The sequence below is a fragment of the Triplophysa rosa genome, linkage group LG8, assembly GCF_024868665.1.
Source record: "Triplophysa rosa linkage group LG8, Trosa_1v2, whole genome shotgun sequence".
Taxonomy (NCBI): domain Eukaryota; kingdom Metazoa; phylum Chordata; class Actinopteri; order Cypriniformes; family Nemacheilidae; genus Triplophysa; species Triplophysa rosa.
In genome coordinates this window covers 21,700,718-21,724,344 of record NC_079897.1, presented here as the reverse complement: position 1 = coordinate 21,724,344, position 23,627 = coordinate 21,700,718, and the positions used below count along the sequence as shown (strand labels likewise).

General features: G+C 40.0%; 2 protein-coding genes across 5 annotated transcripts in view; both read left to right on the top strand.

Moving 5' to 3' along the window:
• Positions 1-389, top strand: part of dcst1 (DC-STAMP domain containing 1) — an 8,586-nt gene extending 8,197 nt beyond the window's left edge. The window contains exon 16 of the mRNA XM_057340753.1: positions 147-389. Within this exon, the coding sequence (XP_057196736.1) occupies positions 147-389 (243 nt within the window). The remainder of the gene's footprint in view (positions 1-146) is intronic.
• Positions 111-23,627, top strand: adam15 (ADAM metallopeptidase domain 15). 4 transcript variants are annotated; one of them, XM_057340307.1, is made up of 25 exons: positions 325-673; positions 2,080-2,174; positions 8,401-8,477; positions 8,562-8,640; positions 8,747-8,823; positions 9,097-9,304; positions 9,486-9,551; positions 9,668-9,739; positions 10,457-10,626; positions 10,717-10,801; positions 10,926-11,074; positions 11,163-11,340; positions 11,491-11,583; positions 11,672-11,867; positions 11,972-12,080; positions 12,183-12,378; positions 12,453-12,530; positions 12,630-12,741; positions 12,835-12,982; positions 17,768-17,876; positions 18,608-18,673; positions 18,826-18,906; positions 21,794-21,862; positions 22,007-22,158; positions 22,512-23,627. In XM_057340307.1, exons 1-25 carry the CDS (start codon positions 508-510, stop codon positions 22,579-22,581), a joined length of 2,901 nt encoding a protein of 966 aa, XP_057196290.1. In that variant the 5' UTR covers positions 325-507; the 3' UTR covers positions 22,582-23,627. The 4 variants fall into 4 exon arrangements, with proteins under 4 accessions (XP_057196287.1, XP_057196288.1, XP_057196289.1 ...); XM_057340304.1 differs by lacking the exon at positions 21,794-21,862 and having other exon boundaries at positions 111-673; positions 22,512-23,625; XM_057340305.1 differs by lacking the exons at positions 18,826-18,906; positions 21,794-21,862 and having other exon boundaries at positions 111-673; positions 22,512-23,625.

Here is a 23,627-nt window from a genome sequence, read left to right as displayed (position 1 = left end):
TAGGATACCATTTCTTAAACAATAACATCTGTCGAAAAACCCGATGCATAATCACCGTGGCACGGATTTGAACCCGTCCGGGCAGCAATGAGTTAAAGCAAAGGAGGAAATCCTATCTGGTTGGTGACTGCCTCCTTTTAACACAGGCGAGCGGACGGATTGCGCACTATATGATTCAGCTCACAGAAAGCGTGTTGTACAAGCTTAGTAGCCTACTACATGAACGGAGCGTTTCAACCGACTCCGTAGAACGGGCGAAATATAGAGGCCATTATCTGCGCTGGAACAGAGCAGAGGTTTGCAGCAAGATGTTGGTTCGCCTGACGGAACCCACACTGGGCCGAGAACCCGCTGTCAGAACGGACCGCAGCTCGGCATTCAGCAGGTGAATGGCAAAGTGCGCGTTCACGTGTGACAGATCAGGATCAGCGCCTGTGCTCGCGGACCGCTGCGAGCAGTCTTAACGTGATTACACCAAGAAGATCCAAAGTAGTGCGTCACTGGACCATGAAGCTGCATCGTCTGTTGTCGAGCTGTTTCTGGAGAACCCTCATCACGGTTATTTTGTGCGAGAACACACCGCTCGTGATGGTCAGAGGTTCCCAAACACTGACCCTCAGCAACAGCAGCTTCTCACTGCAGGATGAGACCATCACTCACTCTTCTCACAGTGGTATGGGATCATTTCAGGAATCAATTGAGGAGTGCAAAATTGTATACTCTTAAAAATAAAGGTGTTTAAATCGGTCTTTAGAGAAAAGCTAAAGAATAACCATTTGGTTTATCAAAAAAATTTGAGTTAAAAGCCCTTCAAATAACCATTTTTCGTACGTCCTTGTAGTCTGTAAAACACTCGACACTATAAAGAATCGTGGGTATTATCTTTTAAAAGTATTAATACAACTTTAGCAGGCTACATTTATGTCTTTGACAAAGACAGACTATTCAGAACATTTTATGAGACTCTTCTAGTAAACCAGACACTGTCTATAAGACATCAATCAGTCTTTTGTAAGACAGCTGTGTCCTAATATTTGCACTGCGGGTAAAGTTTTCTCTAGATCATTATGTTTGAATTTATGCAGAATTCTCTAACTTCGCTATCTATGTTCATAAAGACATGATATTCATAAAGAAATAACATATGCCTATTCATACAGAATTAAACAGGCCATGGTGTTCCTAAATATGCATTCACTCTCTGTGACAGAATCACATGATGCAAAAAATGTCATACCCAGTGGATAGCATATCTCTAGTTTAAGGCTGCTATTATACCCACCAAAGGCTTAATATTTCTAACCGTCCTTTTAAAATACAATGTAGAAATAGTTTTTTTATTTCCCCTTATTCTAACATACTGTAATGTCACCGTAATCTGGGTTGCTGGAGAAGAAGCTGATTCTAAACAAAACATACACATCCTAACCATGCTGCTTTTTTATTCCTATGGAAGTTTTCCTAATCCAAGTAACTGTGAACAGACTGTTAAGAATGCTGGAACTATGCTGGTGTGGCTTCCTCTGGACGTAGCCAGTCTTGGTTTTAGTGCGTCTAGCTTTTTATTGGCTGAGACTGGCAGTATTTCAAGCTTCTGTTGCAAGCCAGCGCAGCGCACAAATGCTCCAACACAGCTGTCAGTTTTAGACTAAACAACAGCTGTCCTCACAACAGAGATGGCATAATGATTATTACTCACTTACAGTCACATTTACTGTGCTTGTGGTCAGGAAATTTGTTTATGACACATCAGGGATTTATATTTTGGAGAGAACAGCACTGTACAGAAATCACACCAACACAAGAGAGTTCATTGTTTGTTTTTTAAAACTTTATTTCTTTTGTTATTGACATAAATACATATGCAACTCAAACAACTCTGTTAGGGCTTCTTTAATCTATTAATTAAAGTTAACACTCACACACACAAAGTTCTCCTTTTTATTCATTATTTTTCTGTAATAAGAATATTAGGACCAGAAAAACACATTTGGAATATGTTTCGGTCATTTTGTTTTAGTCATGCATAAATTTCTCAAAACAACAGGATTAAGAGCTGAAATGTTCTCTACTCTACAGTCACGAGTCACAGAGGAGACGTGAAGTCGCTGATGAAGACAAGGCCGTTTGCATTAGTGGATGGAGTTCGAAGAAGCCTGAGTGATGTTTTACTGGTGAGTCTTTGCTAGAAAAGATGGTCAGTCAAGAGTTGAGCTTGGCTGCATCAGATATCTCATTTGTCAGGTGTCTCCCTCCTACAAAATGAAAATTGATGTCTCATGAGTTTTGTGTTTTAACCCCTGACTTCGCAACTTTTGGAATTTGCAGTAGTTTGCACGGCTTTGCCTTTTTATCACCCACAAGTTGTTAAATCATGAGTGTGCATTTATGCCACTGTGAATAACATTCCTCATTACTGGAACATGGAATAATGAGGGTGTGTTTGTATGTATGAACTGGAGAATGGGGGAATTTGGCAGGATGTGACTTCAGAGTAGCTCTCAGCTGCACAGGAAGTGTCCGTCCCCTTAATGTTGCCTTCAGTTCCTCTCGTCTCAGATCATGCTTTATGTCAGGAAGTTTCCAGACGAATATCAATGCAGAGTTATTATAGTTTTGATTTTTGTTTTATTTCGTTTTATTCATATTTTAAATTAGCTTTTATTTTTAGATTTTTAGTTTTTGTGTTCATTTTAGTTAAAGTTTTACAGGGTGTCCGCGGATCCTTAAAATGTCTTAAAAAGTCTTAAATTCCATAATGGCCTTAATTAGCATTAAAATGTCTTAAATCCGCGTTTCCAAGGTCTTAGAAATGCAGTCGAACCGACACTGTAAAGAAGATTTTATTTTCGTTTAAAAGTCATGTATGTCTATTTGTCACGCAGAACAAAATAGGCGGAACCAACTAACAAATAACACGTTCGCGGGGGGTTCTTCAGGTGAGTGGACTGGACATTACCACATGGAGAAAAGTTGGAGCTTTAGCCATGGGGAAGCGCAAATTTGTTGCTATGAAATTGGTCTTAAATTTCATTCTGCACGGTATTAAAAAGGTCTTAAAAAGTCTTAAATCTAACTCTCAGAAACCTGCAGATACCCTGTTTTAGCAATTTTGGTATACTGTATGCTTTTGTCATTTTATAATTTATTGGTTTATTTTTAATGTTGCTATATAAGATTAATTAATTTTTATTTTAGTTTTTGTTTATTATTATAATTTTACTGCTTTAAACTTACTTCAGTTCATTTTTGATGCAAAAGTTTTTCCAATAATTTTTAGGTCAATATTTGATTTGATTTCAATGAACAGGAACGTTTTCAAAGTTTTAATTTTAGTAAACTAAAATAACCTTGCAATGCACCTACCTCCTCCCTCCAGGACATGACTGATATGGTCCCCGAACCAAATATAATTTTCAATTACTTTTCAGTCACTTCATCACTCTATCTGATGTATGGCATAGGTGATTCACTTTTGTCATTATCCAGTGAAAAAGCCCCTCTGTGAATCACAGAAACCAAAGCAACGATGGTCTGTTTTTAGTTTGTTTTGCTACGGAGAGGAAAGGCGGGTGACGGCTTGGGTGTGTGCATGTGTTTGGGCGTGTGTGGGTGGTTTACTGGACTTTACCCAATCCTCATCAACATGTGCCCATGGATACAGTCAGCTGATAATAATCAGTGTCCTCAATCTAAGCCACAAAATTCTACCCTCCACCCATCCAGAGGAACTCAAATCTACATTAAAAAGCGTTCTCTCAGACATACTTGATGGAGATTAATGTGAGTGCATTAGTCATTTGTTCACAACATGTCCATTGTCCATGTCCATAGTCAGGTTGTTTTATCCATTTTCCACATATAAGAAGGAATTTGTGGGTGTTGGCAAGAGGAAGGTATGGGTGTGTGTAACAGTAAGATGGAAATAACGTGTTGTTTTTATAATCAAGTAACAAATTTAAATTGATCATTGCCGATGCTTAACCCTTGCATGCATGAATCATGGGTCTTCCTTTCTTCCTGTTTTTATTTCTCTGAGAGCATGAAACACAGAATTTGATTTTTTTACACTGTATAGTGACCTCTATGTGTAAAAGGGTTGGACTAAATTTAAGATTATTTTCATTAAAAAATCTGTCAATTTTCAAAGCTCTCAGATTACAAATGTTGATTTCAGTTCATTACTTTGCTTTTCTGTTGTATATCTTGGCATTGATCTCTCAGACAGCAAAACATTGAAAATACTTTTCAACAATTTTCCATTGAAAGAAAATCTCTAATAAAGTTCTGAAAAACATCTGAGCAGTTAAGGAATAGGCAGACCTTGAGATCTGGAACAATCTCCATCCTCCCCTTCCCTTCCTTACAGTCTCTTTTTTTCTTCAACCTCAGCTCGCCGCAGTGAATGTACCCCACCCAGCATTCATCTGCTGCTGAGGTCATCACACTGCGAACAGCCTGCGCTTAGGGACATTACCTCAGAGAAAATAAGAAATTGTGGCATTTGAAGAGGGGGGAAACAGAGAGAGGGTGGAGCAGAGGGGAACAGATAGGGCTACAAAAACAGAGAAGCGAGAGCTTGAAATAGAGGAGCAGTAGTGATGGTGAGTGTTCAGGGACGGTGTGAAGCTAGAAAAGAGAACTTCAGATGTTACGGAGAGACATAGAGGGTTAGAGGAGATGGAAATAAAGATTGTGGAACATTTAAAGGTCAGAGAGATAATAGATGAGAAAATTGAGTTAGATATGGAAAAATAGGCACACGGATGGAGATGGCAGTCATTTTGTTGAAGTCAGAAGCTTAAAGGGACAGTTCACCCCCCAAAACATTATTTGTCATCATTTACTCACCCTCGAGTTGTTCCAAATCTGTAGAAATTTTGATGAGCACAGAGAAAGATATTTGGAAGATTGCTTGTAACCAAACAGTTATTTGCTACCATTGACAACCATAGGACAAATGACAATGTCAAAAGTGCCCCAGAAATGTTTGCTTTCCTACATTCTTCAAAATGTCTTCTTTTGTGTTCAACAGAACAAAGAAATTTATAAAGCAATTTTCCTACGATGGTAGTCAATTGTGACCAAGAACTGTTTGGTTACAAGTGTTCTTCCAAGTTATTATAGTCTTTCTCATTGTCTCCTAAATTTTGTTCAGACACACAACAAAATCCACTTTTTGCCACAGACTGTTTAATTCAGATCTGTTTAGTTGAGCCCAGTCTCATGAATTGCGTATAAATAACATGCGGGTTGCATTATCGTGAATTACGATTCCACTACGAGCCAAAGTTCGATTTTGCGTGCATAAATACGCCTATTTTTGCGTGCATATGATACGCCAATTTAGCGCTCGTGCATATTAACCGGCAATTTGTCTTATTAACATGTCCTCTAACCCAAACTCTAAACCTAATGTTAGCATGCGTGCATACTATAACCTCTACCCTAACCCAAACCCTAAACCTAACAGTATTATTTTAATTATTTCAGTGTTTCCTCTTCATGTACGTTTCAAAATGGCTGCTCTCCAGCGAGGTGCACGCAAGCCTTGGCGTATCATATGCACGCAAAATCGAACTTTGGCGTACGTATTTCACGATAATGCAACAGCGTGTTATTTATACACAATTCATGAGACTGGGTTGGTTTAGTTTGTTATCTGAACAGCTTTTCCCCTCATCCTAAAAGATTTGTTCTAAACCAGTCCAAACCATATCCATATTTGATTTCATATCTGATCAAAATCAGATTTGTGGTCATGAGGTCAAATTGAAGCTGTGAAGTTGTTTGTTTGTCATGCAGTGCTCATCTAGACATCATACAGAATTGTGGGATTGTTTCTGCAGCTGTCTGAATTCACTCATTGACTTTCATGCATTGAATTCTAACTGTGTGAATGAGCAGTTTAGTGATGCTTTTGGCACACACGTTGGCACTTGAGGTAAACACCCTGGAGAATTGCCACATCTGACATGAGCAGATGCAAAATGTCTAGTTTTCGATTTCACAATGACTAATCTCTTATGTCTCTTGCCGTCATGCTAACACTCAAGTCATCACTATGGCAACTGGTGTAGATTTACTGGATATTGACTACACAGAACGAACAAATAGATCAGATTTCATCATTTGCAAAATGAGTACAGACACTGACAGTCAGTTTAAGAGATCAGATCTGCAAACCAGTTGTTTGAACGAAGCTATAATTTCTGCAAAACCAGAATGAAATCCGCAATCATTGAAGCACAAGCGTATACACACACACAGTGTAATTTGGCTCTGGTTGTTCAGAAACAAATGATCCACCCAGTCACAGTAAACTGCAGATCGTTCCCAGAACTTCATGAAGGCTTTTTCCAAAACCATCTGATAATGAACGTAAAGTCTACAAATAGATGTTTATGATTTTGTAGAAAAGTTAAACAATGCAGGAACAGACTGACAGTTGGATGTGGGTTTGGTTTTTATGAACAATGTAGATGTTGAATCCTGCGAGTGAACGTATGTTCGGGTGTGTGTTATTGCAGCTTTGAAAATGAATGCAGATGTTTTATGCTTATGGGATGTCAGTCCCATAACCTTCTGATGAACCTTTTCAGCATATACCAAGTATTTGCCACTCATAGAAAGGATGAGATCAGAGAGAGTGAGAAGTAGTGTTTAATCTGGTTGGACGATGTGAAAATGGGAACATTTGTGAGATCCAAATTATAAACGTCCATTTTGTCCAATAGTTGTGCAGGATCCCTTATACTAAAAGTGATTTAGAAATGGATTCTTTCTTAAAACAACCAGGTCCCGTTCTACATATATTTTTTTGTTATTGTAGTATGTCCTGTTTTAAAAAACGGTCAGTTCTGGTCCTTGATTCTGATTGGTTGAGCCGAGTTCTAAGGTGCTATAAAATACCCCAATTATAACTGCTGACCACATTACATAGCCTAAATATCTGGAATAACTGTTTTATAAAAGCAATAAGCCCTGCGAAGCAGTGGGTTACAACTGCATTTTATAACAGCTAAGGGGACTCCAATTCGCGTTGTGCCACAACGCCCTTAGCTGTTATAAAATGCACTGTAACCCACTGCTTCTTGGGGCTTATTACTTTGAAATATATTAACATTACAATAGTAAAATTGTGAATTACATTTCATGTAGATTGAAAAACTAATGTGGCATAAGCATTTAATCAGATTAAATGTAATGTAATTACATTAGAATTTGGAATATATAAATTCAGAAATGCATGGAAAATGAAAAAGAGATCAGACTGACTAACTCTAACTGCCAGAGAAACTTTTAACTTAATTTGGCTGAAGTCCGATCTATTCTGACTAGCAAGGAATGGCTGGTTTATAGAAGGTTCAGATAGATCTGTTCTGATTGGCTGAGAGAAAGAGAGGTCAATAATGTGAGCTGTTTCCATTAGCACGTTGGAGAAAAGCAGGAAACGGCAGCAGCGATATAACAGGAAGCTGAATGGGGTTTCACTTTTTCATCAGGCTGCTAAATGTGTGTGTGATAGGAGATGTGATAGAATGGCAGGAAAAAGTGCTTAGAACAGGAAGTGAGATGAGAGAAAGGGACAGACACGTTGTGAAGGATGGAAGTCTGTTTATAGCTCAGTTCTCCCTCAAAAATGAAGTATACTCTTTAAAATAAAACCTCATTTTTGGTTCCCCAAAGAACCATCCAGTCAATGGTTCTTTTTACGTTTTTACACTACAAATAACATCTTGTGAAATAGAAAGGTTTTTCAGCTGTTAAACCTTTACAGATTCTTATGACATCCTGTATAGCACCTTTATTTTTAAGGGTTTTGAATTCTCTTTTTATTTCATTTTTTTAGGCTGTTTTGTCCTGTTTATATGCTAATGGATATTGAAAAATGAGGAGATGTTTTGTTCAGTAGTTTTAAAGTATTTATGAATTGTCTGTACAATGCTAGAATTATACTGTATGTTTGGACTGTAGAATTGTCACAAATTCATGAAAGATTTGCTGTATTTCTAATACATTTGTTATTCCCTATATAGGCTTTAGCAGATCTGGTTTTAGATCAATAGAAATTGGATTCACATCCGTGTGACTAAATTTTATTGTTGTTTGTTTATGTATTTTATATGTATGTAGTTCTGAAGAAGTTCTGAACCGGTTACTTTTAGTAGTTGGTGAAGGATTACTAGATTTGGTTAGATTTTGATCTCTCTCTCTCTCTCTCTCTCTCTCTCTCTCTCTCTCTCTCTCTCTCTCCCCTCTCTCTCTCTCTCTCTCCTCTCTCTCTCTCTCTCTCTCTCTCCTCTCTCTCTCTCTCTCTGCTCTCTCTCTCTTCTCTCTCTCTCTCTCTCTCTCTCTCTCTCTCTCTCTCTCTCTCTCTCTCTCTCTCTCTCTCTCCAGAATGGTCACCCTGATAGACTGCAGTGTGGTTTACAGGTGGAAACCACCTTGTATATCCTTGACCTGAAGAAAAACCAGTAAGTCTTTTTCTTTGTCTTAACCAATGAGCAGTTCATACAGCCAAATAAAATCATCACATCTTTTGATTATAACCTCTGCAGGGATCTTTTGCCAAAGCCACCGAATGTCTTCTATTACCTGCCAAATGGAACCGGAGTGTCTATGGATCAAAACCCAGTGGTAAGTGGGCCCTCCACATGCTAGTACATGTTCATTACAGTACATACTAGTTTAATGCTTCATTTAATTCATTATTATTCATGTACCTCCCACCACTCTCTTTCAGGTTCACTGTTACTATCATGGATCAGTTCAAGGTTTTCCTCAGTCCCGTGTAGCTCTCAGCTCCTGCTCGGGGTTACGGTAACATTTGCTTACGCTTTTCAAAACTCCAAATGATGCAGTTCCTTTGTGGTTATAAATCTCAGTGACCACCCAGTAATGTACTTCCCGTGACAGCAATTAATTTTGCACTTGAGTTTCTCATCCTGTTTGGCTTAAGCACAGAATGATGAGTTCTTGTATTCCGGCTGTAAAATGCTTTAATAATGGGTGCATGTATGTACACATCCTTTGAGTAGTCAATAAAACTGACTTGAATGAATATTTGTGAATGACACTTTTATCTCTGTGTAGAGGAGTGATCGTCATTAACGCCACGCTGAGCTTTGAGCTGCATCCCGAGGAAGAAAAGGGTGATAGAGATGAAGAGGGGAGTGGAGAAATAGAAGAAGGGTGGATGCATGTCATCTACCTGACCAACACACAAACATCTGAGCCTGGAGGCTGTGGAGTTTCACACACCTCTATTCCTCCCATTCAGATCATTCCACAAACACACAGGGTGAGCGAGATGTGTATGTTGTGCATGTTTGTGTGATAACAAGATTAAGTGCACAGTAACTGTACAGTATGTCTGAGCACATACACAAGTATAAAGGTGTTTACTGTAAATGTGTTGATAGGTATTTGTATTTGTCTGATTAAGGCTGTTGATCTCATGATCTGATCTGCTGTTGTCACAGAGTAAGAGAGACATTCTCTCCGAGACCAAATACATTGAACTGGTGCTGGTTGCAGATCATAAAGAGGTGAGAGAAGAGAGGTCTCTTTTGCCCTCTACTGGTGCAACTACTGCATCACTGCTACTCTGAACTTAATGGATATTTATAATTTCACTTTTAAATATGGCTCCATTCTATTACAGTATGTGAACTATCAGAAGAAGAATAAAACGATCATATACCGTATGCTGGATGTGGCAAACCAAGTAGACTGGGTAAGTTTTATGCCATATGTAAATTTATATTAAGTGTCACAGTTTTTTTCTGAACTTTTCCATATACAGTCTGGTTTAAAAGTCTACCGCATTAAAAACTGAAGGTAAAAATGTCATTTTAACACAAAATGTAATTAAAACACAGCTGAATATGAAAGTATGATTTTGTCATGTCACTAACCAAATATGAGCAGATTGACCTTGTTAATACTGTATATTTTCAAATAATACTGGGGTAACATGGGCCATCAGGTTTATCAACTTTTCACTTACATTTGGTATATTAATTATACATCTTATCGAATTACAATTTTTATTAAAGCAGCTAAAGCAGTTGTTTTTTATATTGCCATCTCTATTTGAACACAGGGTACTTTACATACTTATCTTTACGTGGGTAAAGTGGAAAATGATCTAAATCTGGCATTTCCAGCAAAAATGTAACTTAAATAATAAATAATTCAAGCTCAAATAATAAATAATTATTTTAAACTTACTGTTGTAAATTGCGGTTAGGTGACGTGACGGTTTTAAAAGCTAGTTTTTTATGCATATGCTCAATAAACAGATTTTGGTTTATTTTAACCAAATAGTAATGAATTGCAGCTTTAAATAAAAAAGTAAAACACAAGTGGTCTCAGACTTTTAGACCCCGTTTATCTAGAAGCATCAGTGTGTTTTGGCCTGTCTGTCTAAATGTGTCCACATCTGTCTCAGTTCTACCGGCCACTGAATGTTCGTGTGGCCCTGATGGGTTTGGAGATCTGGAGTGACCAGGATAAGATCAAGGTGGATAAAAGTCCCACTGACACTCTAAACCGCTTCCTGGATTGGAGAACCAGAGAGCTGCTGCCACGACTACGCCATGACAACGCACAACTGATCATGTATGTATAGATTTATTGTGGGAAATGTGGGCACATTGTGATGAGGTTTTAAGAATAAGGTAAATAATTGAATGTGTGTTTATATGTCAGGGGTGAGTCGTTTGACGGGACAACGGTCGGCATGGCGTCTCAGTCCTCCATGTGCTCGAGAGATCGATCTGGAGGTGTGAACGTGGTGAGAGGACTCTTAAATTTCTTACATTAGATGATGTAAGGCATACTAATACTATACATTTTTTGTGAAATAAAGAAGTGTATTTTTTAGTATTCACGTATGTTTCATGTTGCTTGGGCCGTAGGATCACCTGGTGAGTGTTTTAGGTGTGGCCTCCACGGTAGCGCACGAGCTGGGTCACAACCTAGGAATGAGTCACGATACGGCCGACAGACGCTGCCTTTGCCAGAACGAGCCACGGCTCGGGGGATGCATCATGGAACCATCCACCGGGTAAGTCTATCAATGATCACGTGATGGTCTTATGTCAGGCTTGCTGGTGGTGGCCGATGCTTTACACAAGAAATGCTACCATGTGCAGGTTCATGCCCGGTCAGCTCTTCAGCAGCTGCAGCGAGCAAGATCTTTCTCTCAGTCTGCTGCATGGCGGCGGGATGTGTCTGTTTAACATCCCCCAGCCAGGGAGTCTTCTGGGAGGTCCACGTTGCGGGAATCTGTACGTGGAGAAAGGAGAGGAGTGTGATTGCGGCCTGCTGGATGTAAGAAACAGCAACTGTATAAAGTAGAAAATTCACTCATTACATGTTTTTATTATTTACTCCCCCTCGTGTGATTTGTGTACATGTATGATTTTAAAGACAAGTAGTTTTTTTGCAATCTGTTTCCTGTGTGTGTGTGTGTGTGTACAGGAATGTAATGATCCCTGCTGCAATGCTAGTACGTGTAAACTGGTTCCAGGCGCTCAGTGTTCATCTGATGGCATCTGCTGTGAAAATTGTAAGGTGTGTAAGTGTTTCTAATATTAGACACACTTAAAAGTGCTGTTGTTGATGATCTGTCATCATATTCAATGCATCTTTCTCTATTCAGCTGCGTGTGGCAGGGTGGGTGTGTCGGGAGCCATTGGGAGAGTGTGATTTGCCGGAATACTGCACAGGCGCCTCCCCCTACTGCCCGCCCAATGTGTTTCTCCAAAACGGAGAGACGTGCAAAGACGGCTCCTCCTACTGCTACGGCGGTGTGTGTGCCAGTCTGGACGAGCAGTGCCAGATGCTCTGGGGACCCAGTAAGTGACACACTCCGCCGGGATAAATCGAATGAGCTGATCGCTAGCTTTGTGTCGTCGGAAAAGTCTACATTACGTTTGTCCTTTTTCCCCGCCCCTCTTAGACTCCACCCACGCACCTCCTATCTGCTTCTCCTCTGTAAATAAACAGGGCAATAAGTATGGAAACTGCGGTCAGATGGCCAACGGTTCTTACATCGCCTGTGCGAAAGGGTACTCGAATGTAACCTCATGATTCCGACATGATTTTGAGAAATTGTGCTTTATTATCTGCATACTGGACTACAAGATGTGATATTCTCCTGTTGTGTTCAGGGATGTCCACTGTGGTAGGATCCAGTGTCAGGGTGGGAGTGATCGCCCCCTGCTGGGCTCCAACGCTGAGATTCTGACCACGAAGGTTAAACTAAACATGAGTGACTTTACCTGTCGGGGGACCTATTTGAATCTGGGTGATGATGTGTCTGACCCGGCCATGGTGTCTCAGGGGTCAGCTTGTGGGCACAACAAGGTGAGTGTCCATGTAGAAATGTAACATGTTATTCTTATTGTGAAATATGATTGATTAAAACATTGAATTCTCAGGCATGTGTGGACCAGCGATGCCAGGACATTTCCATATTTGGTGTTGAGGAATGCCGCAGGAAGTGCAATGGCCACGGGGTGAGCAGGAGGATGGGGGGTGAAGAAGCGTCAGTTTTACAGGATTTACTGCAATGTCATCTCTCACTTTCTTTCTCATCTTTGTATGTTTGTGTGTAGGTGTGTAACAGTAATAAGAGCTGTCACTGTGATCTGGGCTGGGCTCCTCCTGACTGCAGATACTCTGGAACCGGAGGCAGCGTAGACAGCGGCCCCGCTCGAGCGCCCAGAGGTCCAATACTCACGCCCTCACACTTCACATTAGAGTCATGCAACATCATTTGTTTATAATGATGTGTCTGTGTTTTCTGTTCGTTGTATACAGATTCTGATCCTGCACGCGTGGCTCTGCTAGTCATCTTCCTGTTTGTGTTGCCAGTCGCACTGCTGTTTGTCGCACTCCGCTTCCCCCGCTGTCGTCGAAGCCTTGTGTATCTCGGCCACACCCCCTTCAACAAGGCTCGCCAGAGCCGGTAGGACAGACTGAATTACTTGATGACTGAATTTATTCAAGCAAATTATCATTGAATGATCATTTGTTAGTTTATCGGACCATTCTCACAATAGAATAAACCTAGTATATGCAAACCTATATCCAATATGCAAATAAAGAACAAAAGCAGTTACACACCATGTTAAACGCATGTCTGACTGCTACAACTCTGCTGTTTTTATCCCTCATAATTCAGTGGGGTCTCTGTGGCATATGTTGAATACTATGTGAAAGAGGAAGACCTCAGGAGGTATCCGTGAATGTTGAACTTTTGTTTGTAGTGTTAAATAGTCTGTATGGTAGCGGTAGCGTCCGTTCCCGTGATTTCTCCAGAAGGGTCTTGAAATTAAACAATTTCAAGAGTTTACTAAAATTCCCTTAAACTGGGGCCACACCAAAAGATTTTTAAAAATCTTATAAGAGTTTTAAACCGTGAGAGACCACAAACATGAAGAGAAAAAGTCCTAGATGTAATCGTTTTGCTCCTATAATGTGGTGTGCGCCGCGATGTGACAAAGACAGCACACCACACACGCAGGGCCGGATTAACATAAGGGCTAGGTGGGGGCCTGCGGAAGTAGGGGGCTCTTGATTGGCTGGAGGAAATGGGAGCTTTCCTTACATCATTGATTGACAATTCATATAGGTGGTTGATTATAAAATAACAAGAAACTATTGGAAAATGTTCCTGACTGATATAATTCACCGTCCAATCAAAATCACTTTACAGTTTGCGCCATCACGTTGGGAAGCGCCTCTTTGCGTTATGCTTTCGCATGTCAAGAATATGAAGATATGAAGAGTCCTGACTGTGAACACAGGAAATCCCGCAAATTCCCGCCAGTGTTTTTTATTATTTCACTGTAGGCTGTTTATTATATATGTGTTCAATATAAACAAATGCGTACATATAACTTTTTATGTGATTTTACAAATATAATTTATCATTGTGAAATTGCTCAAGCAGCATCGTCTAAAGCATTTAAGGTGGCATAGCACTAGATATAATTTTATTGCAACTCAAATATTGTTGTATTTATCTCTTCACAGTAATTAAAAAAGAATATTAATACTGTTGTGTAAAAAATAGCCTGACATTATCACCTGAAAGAGTCTACTAGCTCCACTGGACCTATTTTTTCTGTTCTACCTTAAAGCATCTCAGACTTTTTTATTATTCATAATGGCAATGATAGTCTTTGTAATGCTTTTGACAGAAAATTGACAGAATAAAGAAAAGGGTTTGGTTGAAGTCATGACTACGGTTGTTATGCTTCTGTCAGCTGGTTTTCTGATAATCTTTAGAGCTGTCTAAAATCATTGGAACTTTCCCTAGGATTGTCGGAAAGGGAGAAATCAGCCCGATTATCTTGTGGTGAGGCCACGGCATAAGACACCTTAGAGTTCTGTCTGGATGAGAAAGAATTGTTTGTGTAGTCTTAAATGTTTAGACGCCCTCCTTTTAGCTCTCTATCTCTCACAGTTCTCTGGTTTCCTATCGCAAACAGTACCGGTGTATGGATTTCAGCTGTTTAGTGCAGAGTAGATTTAGATGAACTCTTCGGTCCTGGTTTTCTTGTCTTTAAAGGTCCAGTGTATGAAATTTAGCAGCATCTACCGGTGAGGTTGCAAATTGCAACCAACGGCTCACTCCACCCCTCCCTTTCGAAACACTATGGTGGCTGACACAGGACTAAGACGTTGTCACGTTTTTGCTTCTTTGCCGAAGGAGATAATGTATTTACGAAACTGTAACAAAGAAGGCGGGACGAGAGCCGTGAGGGAACGGTGCGAGGCCGGTGACGCGAGTGATAATGAGTGTCAGCTGCACGTTGCACCGGTCTCGCATCTCTCACGGAGGAGCGACGGAAGCATAAAAGGATGAGCGACAGGAGTGTATGACGAGAGAGGACCAGGCCTGGACATTGTGTTAAGTTTGTGTGGCCGGCAGTTGACTGTGAGGTAGCTGTCGGCCCTTTACTTTCGTTTTGTTGTTTGTTTATTTTATTATTAAAAGTTGGCTATCGTTCGCCGGTTCCCACCTCCTTACTTCCTTACTTTGAACAGTATTACATTGGTGCCAAAAACCCGGGAGGAAGGAGAGACATGCTGTCGGAGAGCACTCGCTGCTGAGGGGTATCGCGGTGCTGAGGAGTTCGGGCAGCGCGGACGAGAGAAGTCCGTGAGTGGCTGCCCGAGGCAGTGGTGCTGGAGTGAGTATTTGGATGGGACGAAGACCTCGCTGCCGTGCTCCTGGGCCGAGGTGGGGTGGTTGCCGTGCGGGATGGAGCGGAGGAGTCATCGCCGTTGGCCGTGGGCCGGAGCCTGCTGCAGTCCGCCGTGAAGGGGAGGAGCAGGAAACGGGGGACTCGCTGCCGGCTGCCCTCAGCCAGAGGAGACATCGCCGGACGCCAGGGGGCGGAGGAGGATCGAGCCGTCCACCGAGCGTCGAGTACCACCGCATGGCACCGTGAGGAAGAGCCTCTCGGCTGGCTGAGGACAGAGCGACAGTGTGTCTGGGAACCGGACCAGATTTCTTTTTCCTCTCTCCCCTCTCTCGTCCCTGTCGCTCCTTCCGTTTCCTTTTCTCTTGTCTCGTCTGTCCATACCCCCAGGTGCTGCGGCCACCGAGACTGGCCCCCGGGGGGGGAAGTAGAGCACAGTCTCATGGGACCTCCCGGCCTGTGAGGGGCGATGGGGGTATGTAACGAGGAAGGCAGGACGAGAGCCGTGAGGGAACGGTGCGGGAACGGTGCGAGGCCGGTGACGCGAGTGATGATGAGTGTCAGCTGCGCGTTGCACCGGTCTCGCATCTCTCACGGAGGAGCTACGGGAGCATAAAAGGACGAGCGACAGGAGTGTACGAGGAGAGAGGACCAGGCCTGGACATTGTGTTAAGTTTTATTTATGTTTGTGTGGCCGGCAGTTGACCGTGAGGTAGCTGTCGGCCCTTTACTTTCGTTTTGTTTATTTTATTAAAAGTTTGATTTAATATTCGCCAGTTCCCGCCTCCTTCCTTCCTTGCTTTGAACTGTATTACAGAAACGTACTCTGTAAATCAGTTTGTCCATTTAGGACTACTGTAGAAACTACATGGTGAATTCCATGTAAGGGGACCCGCTGTGTATGTAGATAGAAATAGCTCATTCTAAGGTAATAAAAACTAGGGATGCATCGATATGTAAATTTTGCCTGATAACGATAACCGATAATTCTTTAACATTGGAAGTCGATAACCGATATATGGCCGATATACAGTATCTAAATATGAATATAAATTTCCCTAAGACTGAAACAAAAGGCAAAAAGTGGACAACTGCTTTTATCTGAAAACATTGACTGCAGAAAACAAGGTAACCATTAGTTCTCTTTTTTTCCCCCTGAAAATCATGTACCAAGCCTACTTTACACTAGTTAACGATTCTTTAACCTTCAAACTTTTCTGGTATATTTTTTATTTAATAAACAAATTATAGATATTCTTCCAGCGCAACCCAGAATTTTTTTCTTTATAGCCACATGTCTTACAGGTCTCAAAACAGAAAGCATTCAGACAACAGTTTGATTCAAACAATATGCATTTGTTCCTATAATTTACACATTTATAAATACTTTATCTACATACTGTACCTACATCAAAATTTTTTGGTAATAGAAGTCAGTGAATGTTCACGACAGAAAGATACTGTACTGTACTGTATTTTAACTGTGAGCAGCGTGCAGCTGAAGAAGTTTAACCAGAAGAAATTATTTATGATTTATCGGCTATAATATATCGGCCTAAATTTTATTATTGGCCGATACCAATAACATTAAAAATGACCATTTATCGGCCGATACCGATATGGCCGATAATTTATCGTGCATCCCTAATAAAAACATTACGTTTCATTATATAAGGTCTTTATACACCTCTGAAGACATAGTTATGCATATTATATTGCATTGCTGTCAATAGATCCCCCCAAAAAATCACACATTTGACCTTTAAATGTAAATTTCATGTGAGAAGTGTGTGTTCTGATTCATCTGTATAACATGGATTTTGATGTTATTAGTAATAAATGTGTTGTTACTAAATATGTGTGCCAGGGTTGTTCCGATACCGATACGGAAATGCCACCGATACCACATAAAATTCTGGTATCGGTGAGTACTTGAATCCATGTACCGATCCGATACCATTTTCTTAAACAGGACCTAGTTATGCCCGCTAGCTTTGCTTAACGCTGCAAATGGGAAATCAAATCTTCTTTGCTGCTCAGAATGCAAACACAAGAAATTGTGCTGTGTCGTCACAAGCAACCACTGTTTAGAGAAGAAGAAATGAAAACTTGCTAGCAGTATGTCCACTGTTTGGCCGTATTTCAGAGTAGACCAACCAGCCAGTAAAACTGCGACTTAAGAAAAATAAATGATATTACTGTCAAATGTCTGTCAGATAATAAAAATACTCTAGTTTACTTTATGTATTTGTTCATGTTTTATTAAGGGATAGGTCTGAAGCACACCATAAAATAATTCTATCAATTCATACAGGGCTTGTAGTATATACAGCTGTATACAGATACACACCCAGGTATCGGATCAGTACTCGGTGTCGGGAAGGGAAAAAGGGTATCGGAAACATCTCTAGTGTGTGCATTATATACAGTAGGAATGCATTTGTATATTTTATGTTAGTTATACAGTATAAATCTTCATGATGAACGCAGCCTTATTTTGTTCATGACTGAACATTTGTTGTTGTGTATTTTTCCCACAGAACTCCTGCTATGGAGCTAGCAAATGCTCGAAATGGAGATCAAGTACAGCCGCTCAGATACCAGTGGCCCCGCCAGAATGACATTCCTCTCACCCAGGCTATTAACAAGGTACAGTAAACACATCATCAGGGATGAGACCACCCCCACCTAAGATTGATTGAACAATCCGAGCTCTGCCGAGAGACTGACCGGATCTGGATGTATTATTTGATTACTGAAAGATGATTTACGGATATAAATTCTCAGTGAAGTTCAACATGTTCGAAGAAGAACTGATGGGAAAAAGCTTGCCATGGCTGTACAATGTATATAAATGCGGATGTGGATCTTTAATGACTATTGTTTATTATTAATCTTTAGTAATTATGCCAGAGGCACATTTTCAGTTCATAATTACAGTAGATCATTATTGGGAGGACATAGTGTGGCGAGACACAGCGTTTATTGGTCTGTAGAGGCCGCACTTCTGTGTTTTTACCCCTTGTTGTGGTTTAAGGTGCCGTGGAGGGTCTTTCTGACTATAATCAGACCCCTGAAAGAACTAATAACTAAATATTAAAATGCTTTTGCTCTTTGTAACACATGAGTTGCTTCTCTGGCCACACTCTCATAAACTTGTGTTCCTACTAAACATAAGAACCAGCATCATATTCAGAGATATTCAGATCTGTCTGTCTGCTTTTATCGCCACAGAAGCAGGAATTCTTTCATTTTTCCTGGTTTACTGCCATACCTGCGAACTCCTAACAACTTGTTAAACTACATTTTCTTATTGTAACCTGCATGTGCTTGTGTGAAAGTGTGCCATCCTCTGCCATACACCTGTCTGTTGTTGTCAGATTCAGCACAGGCCTGCTGCTCCAACTAAACCTCTTCCGCCTGATCCTGTCTCTAAACCAGCTCAGGTAAATCTCATTGCTGCTAAACAAGGTTTATTAGGTATTCAGAGGTATTGATGGTTGAAGTGTTTGTAACTGCGTATGACATTTATTCCGGTCAGTTGAGCCGTTTTGAACACAAACACATTCTGTTCTTGTTGCTCTTTCTGGTTCTTCAGTTGGCAGGGCACTGGCCTGCCCCTCCCACCAAGCCCCTCCCTCCTGACCCCGCCCCCTCAGAGAGCAAGATGCAGTGCAAGGTAGAGGGTGCACTTGCTGCAAGTTGCCACTTTTGATTTGTGGCTTCTTAGCACAGTCATTTACTTAATGTTTAGTATATTGTTTGAAAAGTTTATAGCTTTCAACATCAATCCACGTCTGTGTCTCTGTGTGGTTTTGCATGTAGAGTTGTGTTTGTGTCCCTGTCAATTGAGATATTGTGATATGGAGTTTTGTGTGTCTGGTCTTTGTGCATGTGATTGGGTTGATGGCTCCTCTGTAGTACTGTGCTGTGGATATCTTGTGGTCCGTGAGTTGAGACTGAGGGAGAACAAAAGGGTTATATGGGATCTGGATATTTTTTACTGATTAAAAAAACACAACCTTAAATATTGTACCATTGGACCAATTATTTGGTTTGTGTGTACAGTTAAATGTAATTGTTGTCTGTTACTTTTAGAAATACTTTTCTTACTTATCGATCTGTACACACAGTGGGCCTCATTTATGAAACGAGCATGCGACCGAAAACTGGGCGTACGGTCGTTTTCATGCAAAACTTGGCATTTATCAATATGGATGTGAGCGGTTGCTACGATCAAATTTCACCACAGGTCTCGGTTCGTGTACACACGTTTTGAGATAGGGTGAAGGTCTGTGTATGCTTTACCCTTTTGATAACTGAAAAGGAATAATGACAAATAGAAAGATTGGGTTTTTTCGTTTAGTATAAAAAATGTAAAAACAGATTCCGATGCGATTTCTTATTTTCATTTTGCACAATTAAAAGTAAAACATTTAAAAACCTACAATAATCAATATAATTACAAGTAATGGGTAAGGTTACCTATTTGCAAGATGATAGCTTCTTTGTTTGACAAATATGCATTCTAATGAAAACAGAAAACATGCATGCTTTGATGTTTTTTTATTTGTGCGATGTTCGATGGGGTGGAAGACGCGCACTGGGTCACAGCTCGAATTTGCCTGGCTTTGTGTGGCAGGCTCCAGGCCGGTTTGTGGGGGCTTTAGACCACTGGTTCTGCCTCTGACAGATCTGAAAGAGGAAAAAAATAAATGAAGCAAACATAAAACTGCGTGTGCTTGATTGAAGCAGCCTGAAATGCAAGATTAGCAGCATTAGATTTTAAACCTTTATCCTGCTTAGAAACATGCATCTGCCTCCTCCGCCACAGATCATTTTTTCTTCATCTAAATGAAGAAAACTGTATAAAAACATATACATATAAACATTATTTTATAATTGCTCCACAAAAATGATCATTCATTTATATCTACATTCGTTTTTACATTAACACATTAATGTAACTTGAAGGTCCAGTCAGTGAAATCTAGCGTCAAGGTTGCGAATTGCTACCAACCGCTCACTCCACCCCTTCCGCTCCCTTTCGAAACACTACGACGACTGACAGAACATGGTGAATTCCGTGCAAGGGGACCCGCGGTGTATGTAGATAAAAATAGCTCATTCTAAGGTAATAAAAACATAACGCTTCACTCTTTATACACCTCTGAAGGCATAGCTATGTATATTATATTGCATTTCTATCAATAGATCATCCCAAAAATTACACACTGGACCTTTAAACAAAGTTTTTCAAGACTGAAGTCAGATTAGTTTTGTTTAAATTTAAATGCATTATACAACCAAAGTAATTTAAAGCAACAACAATACTTTTAGTTTTAAAAATAATAGTGAAACGATAATAACAAAATAAAATGTTTGCGGTCATATTTACAAAACACAAATATCCAATAATAAATACAAACCTCAGCTGGAGTTCCGTTCACCACACCAATGCTCTTGACCGCAGCAGTGATCTCTCAAACAGTTTTTTACTTCCTTTGATTCTGCATTTCAAGGTTAAACTTTAATTTCTCTAAATCGGAAAAGTTCCTCTTTTTGGCCGGATTACGTTTCTCTATGTCGCAAAATCTAGGGGCAAGGCATTTACACCCTGAATTTATAGGGGCGTGATTGGTAAATTACGATCGATTTTAGCCGCATTTATCAAGGTACGATCATTCGTACATGAGATTGGCGGCATACGAATGTTTGATGAATCACACGTAAACCCTGTCGTAAAATGATTTCTGCGCACAGATCTGCGCTCGTTTCTACGTTAGATTGATAAATGAGGCCCGATATGTACAAATATGTATTACCAAATATACACCCAAAACTTAAAGTAATGTCGTACAGCTCTGGAAAAATATTAAGGGATCACTTTAAATTGGTCTTTATTCTACATTTCTATATGTAATATGGTCATTTAATTCCTTTGTTTGTTGAATTCAAAAAAAGCTATTGTCACGCAACAACAATGTAAAACCTGTGATTTAAAATCAGGGTTGTTCCATCAAATAATATTTTTTCCTAATTTATCTTAAATACATCTAAAAACATTTATATATTTGTTGTTTAAGATTAATTTTCAATTTTACATTGATATGTAAGGTCTAAACACATTGCATCTTTAAATAAATTTGACCGCTTTTCATTTCTGCAAATAAATACAAATGAAACCCAATATCTTTATATGAAGTATGGGAGATATGTTGTTAAAAATGTTAGTAGTTCCAAGAAACAAACAACATGAATCAAGAATGACCACTTTACCTAAACGCACACGTATAGTAAAACCTAAAATAATTTTGAAGTTGTCTCCTAATTTTTGTCCAGAGGTCCCTCTAACTCTCCCAGTCATTGTGAAAACAGAATTATTTGATCACCTTGGATGAATCAGAAAAATCAGTTTCTGTGTAGTGCATGCTCTGATTTAATCTGGTCTTGGATTCATTTTGTGAAAGTCATGGTTGTCGTCATTTGGAAATCGGGGAGTAAAATGGGTTGGTTGCAAGTTAGCCTGATCCACCGCCCTACTTTTTCTATCACTGCACCTCCAGCCCACAAGAACGCGACCGGCTGCACCAAGCAAGCCCCTCCCCCCTGACCCTGTCCTCTCAAACCGACAGGTATCACCACAGGAAAGTGTAGCCCGCTTTTGTGGTTGTTTGTAACAAGTTTCTATAAATCTTTTAGAAATCTCTATATGAATACATTTTTTATTAAGTTTTAAGAAACATCAAAAAGATTTTACTAACTTTCTCTTGTTTCAGAACCCTGTTCCTCCCAAACCTCCAGTTCCCAAGAAACCATTGCCTATGGATCCCTCATCTCACTCTCCTCCACTCGCTCTGGGACATCCAGCATCTGCATCTTCATCACCCTCTTACTCACAAAACCATGCATCCGCTGCTGCTCCCGCCAGGTGGGAAAACTGATGTTCATGTCAATAGAGTTTTTCTTTCTGTTTTGTTTTTTTACAGTTTTCCATGAGTAAAAACTGTAGTTTGATGGGATTTTACTGTTTTTTAACAGATTTTTCATGTTTTTAAAAATACGGTCAAAAAGCGTAAAATTACAGAAAAATACAGCAAACTGGCAAGCCGTAATTTTACAGGGAAAGCATTTTATTTTACAATTTATTTCTTGCACCCCAGCTGCTGTTTTTTTATTGGATTTTTTTACAGTGTACATTTGGAAGATACTTAATACATAAACTTCCTTGGATACAAACCCATGCCTCTGCTTGCAATCTGACATCTTTTTCTGTCTGCGCAGACCTGCTCCCCATCCGCCTCTACGGAGACCACAGCACCCTGGGAGACCCCTTGCTCCACCCCCAGTGTAGCCAATAAGGGGGACCACTGGTCCGGTGTTGATACGGCATGGGCCAAAGGCGGAACGTTGCGTGATGGAGACTTGCACAAACTTTGCACTGACCTTCAGAAAGGACTTGATTCTACAACAATCGAGGTGACACCTGAAGAGAGAGTCTTATGCTGGATCACTAGTAAAACTGAGAATTTACTCTGAAGCTCATTGCTCATGAAGAGGACTTGCAGACTTCAGGTGAAATAAGTATTTTCAAGACTCGTTTAAGAGTGGACATGCATTCCATTTAAAGTGTGAATCAGACACTCAGCTCAACGCATGGGCATTGGATGTAACCGAATGATGCCTTGAGAAAAGAATCTTGATGTCTCCTCTGAGATGCTGTATGCATGCTCGATTGCCTGCCTATCGATGAACAGATCTTCATTACAGAATCTCTTTGGTGCCTAAATACTCGTCCATGATGCTCTACACTTGCACCAAAACTGAGTTTTAGGACTCTAGAGCTGTGAATGTTTGTGCGGAGGCTAGTAAAACAGCTCATCTCAGTACAAACATTATCAATCATGGCCTCTGAAACGTCTGTGTCTTATTTCAGTATCGAGATGAAAATTGTGAATAGAGATGCTGCTGATGGGACAAAGCTGATTGGAGGATGAACATATCACCTGTTCAAAGCACTGAGGAAGAAGCTGAAGATATTTAAGTGTATTTTAAATGATGTACTATTTTTAGGCAATAAACATGGGATCTATTTTTACAGTTTAACCTATGGTGTGTGGCAAAATTCCCTCTAAATGTAAATTCATTTTCAGGTTCCATTTCATGTCCACAAACCCATTATACCTTACACTATCTGCAACCAATACAGTAATAGTTTTGTATTTTTATACTATTTATTAAAACAAAACCACCAAACCTTCATAAAATATAATTGTTTTAATGTTTTTCCATTGCTTAAATTTTCTAACTATAGTAAAACATATTTTATGTATACTTTATGTATAGTCTACTCTTGTTGCTAGTCACCTTCCTATCGACTCATCTGTCAACAAATCTTCA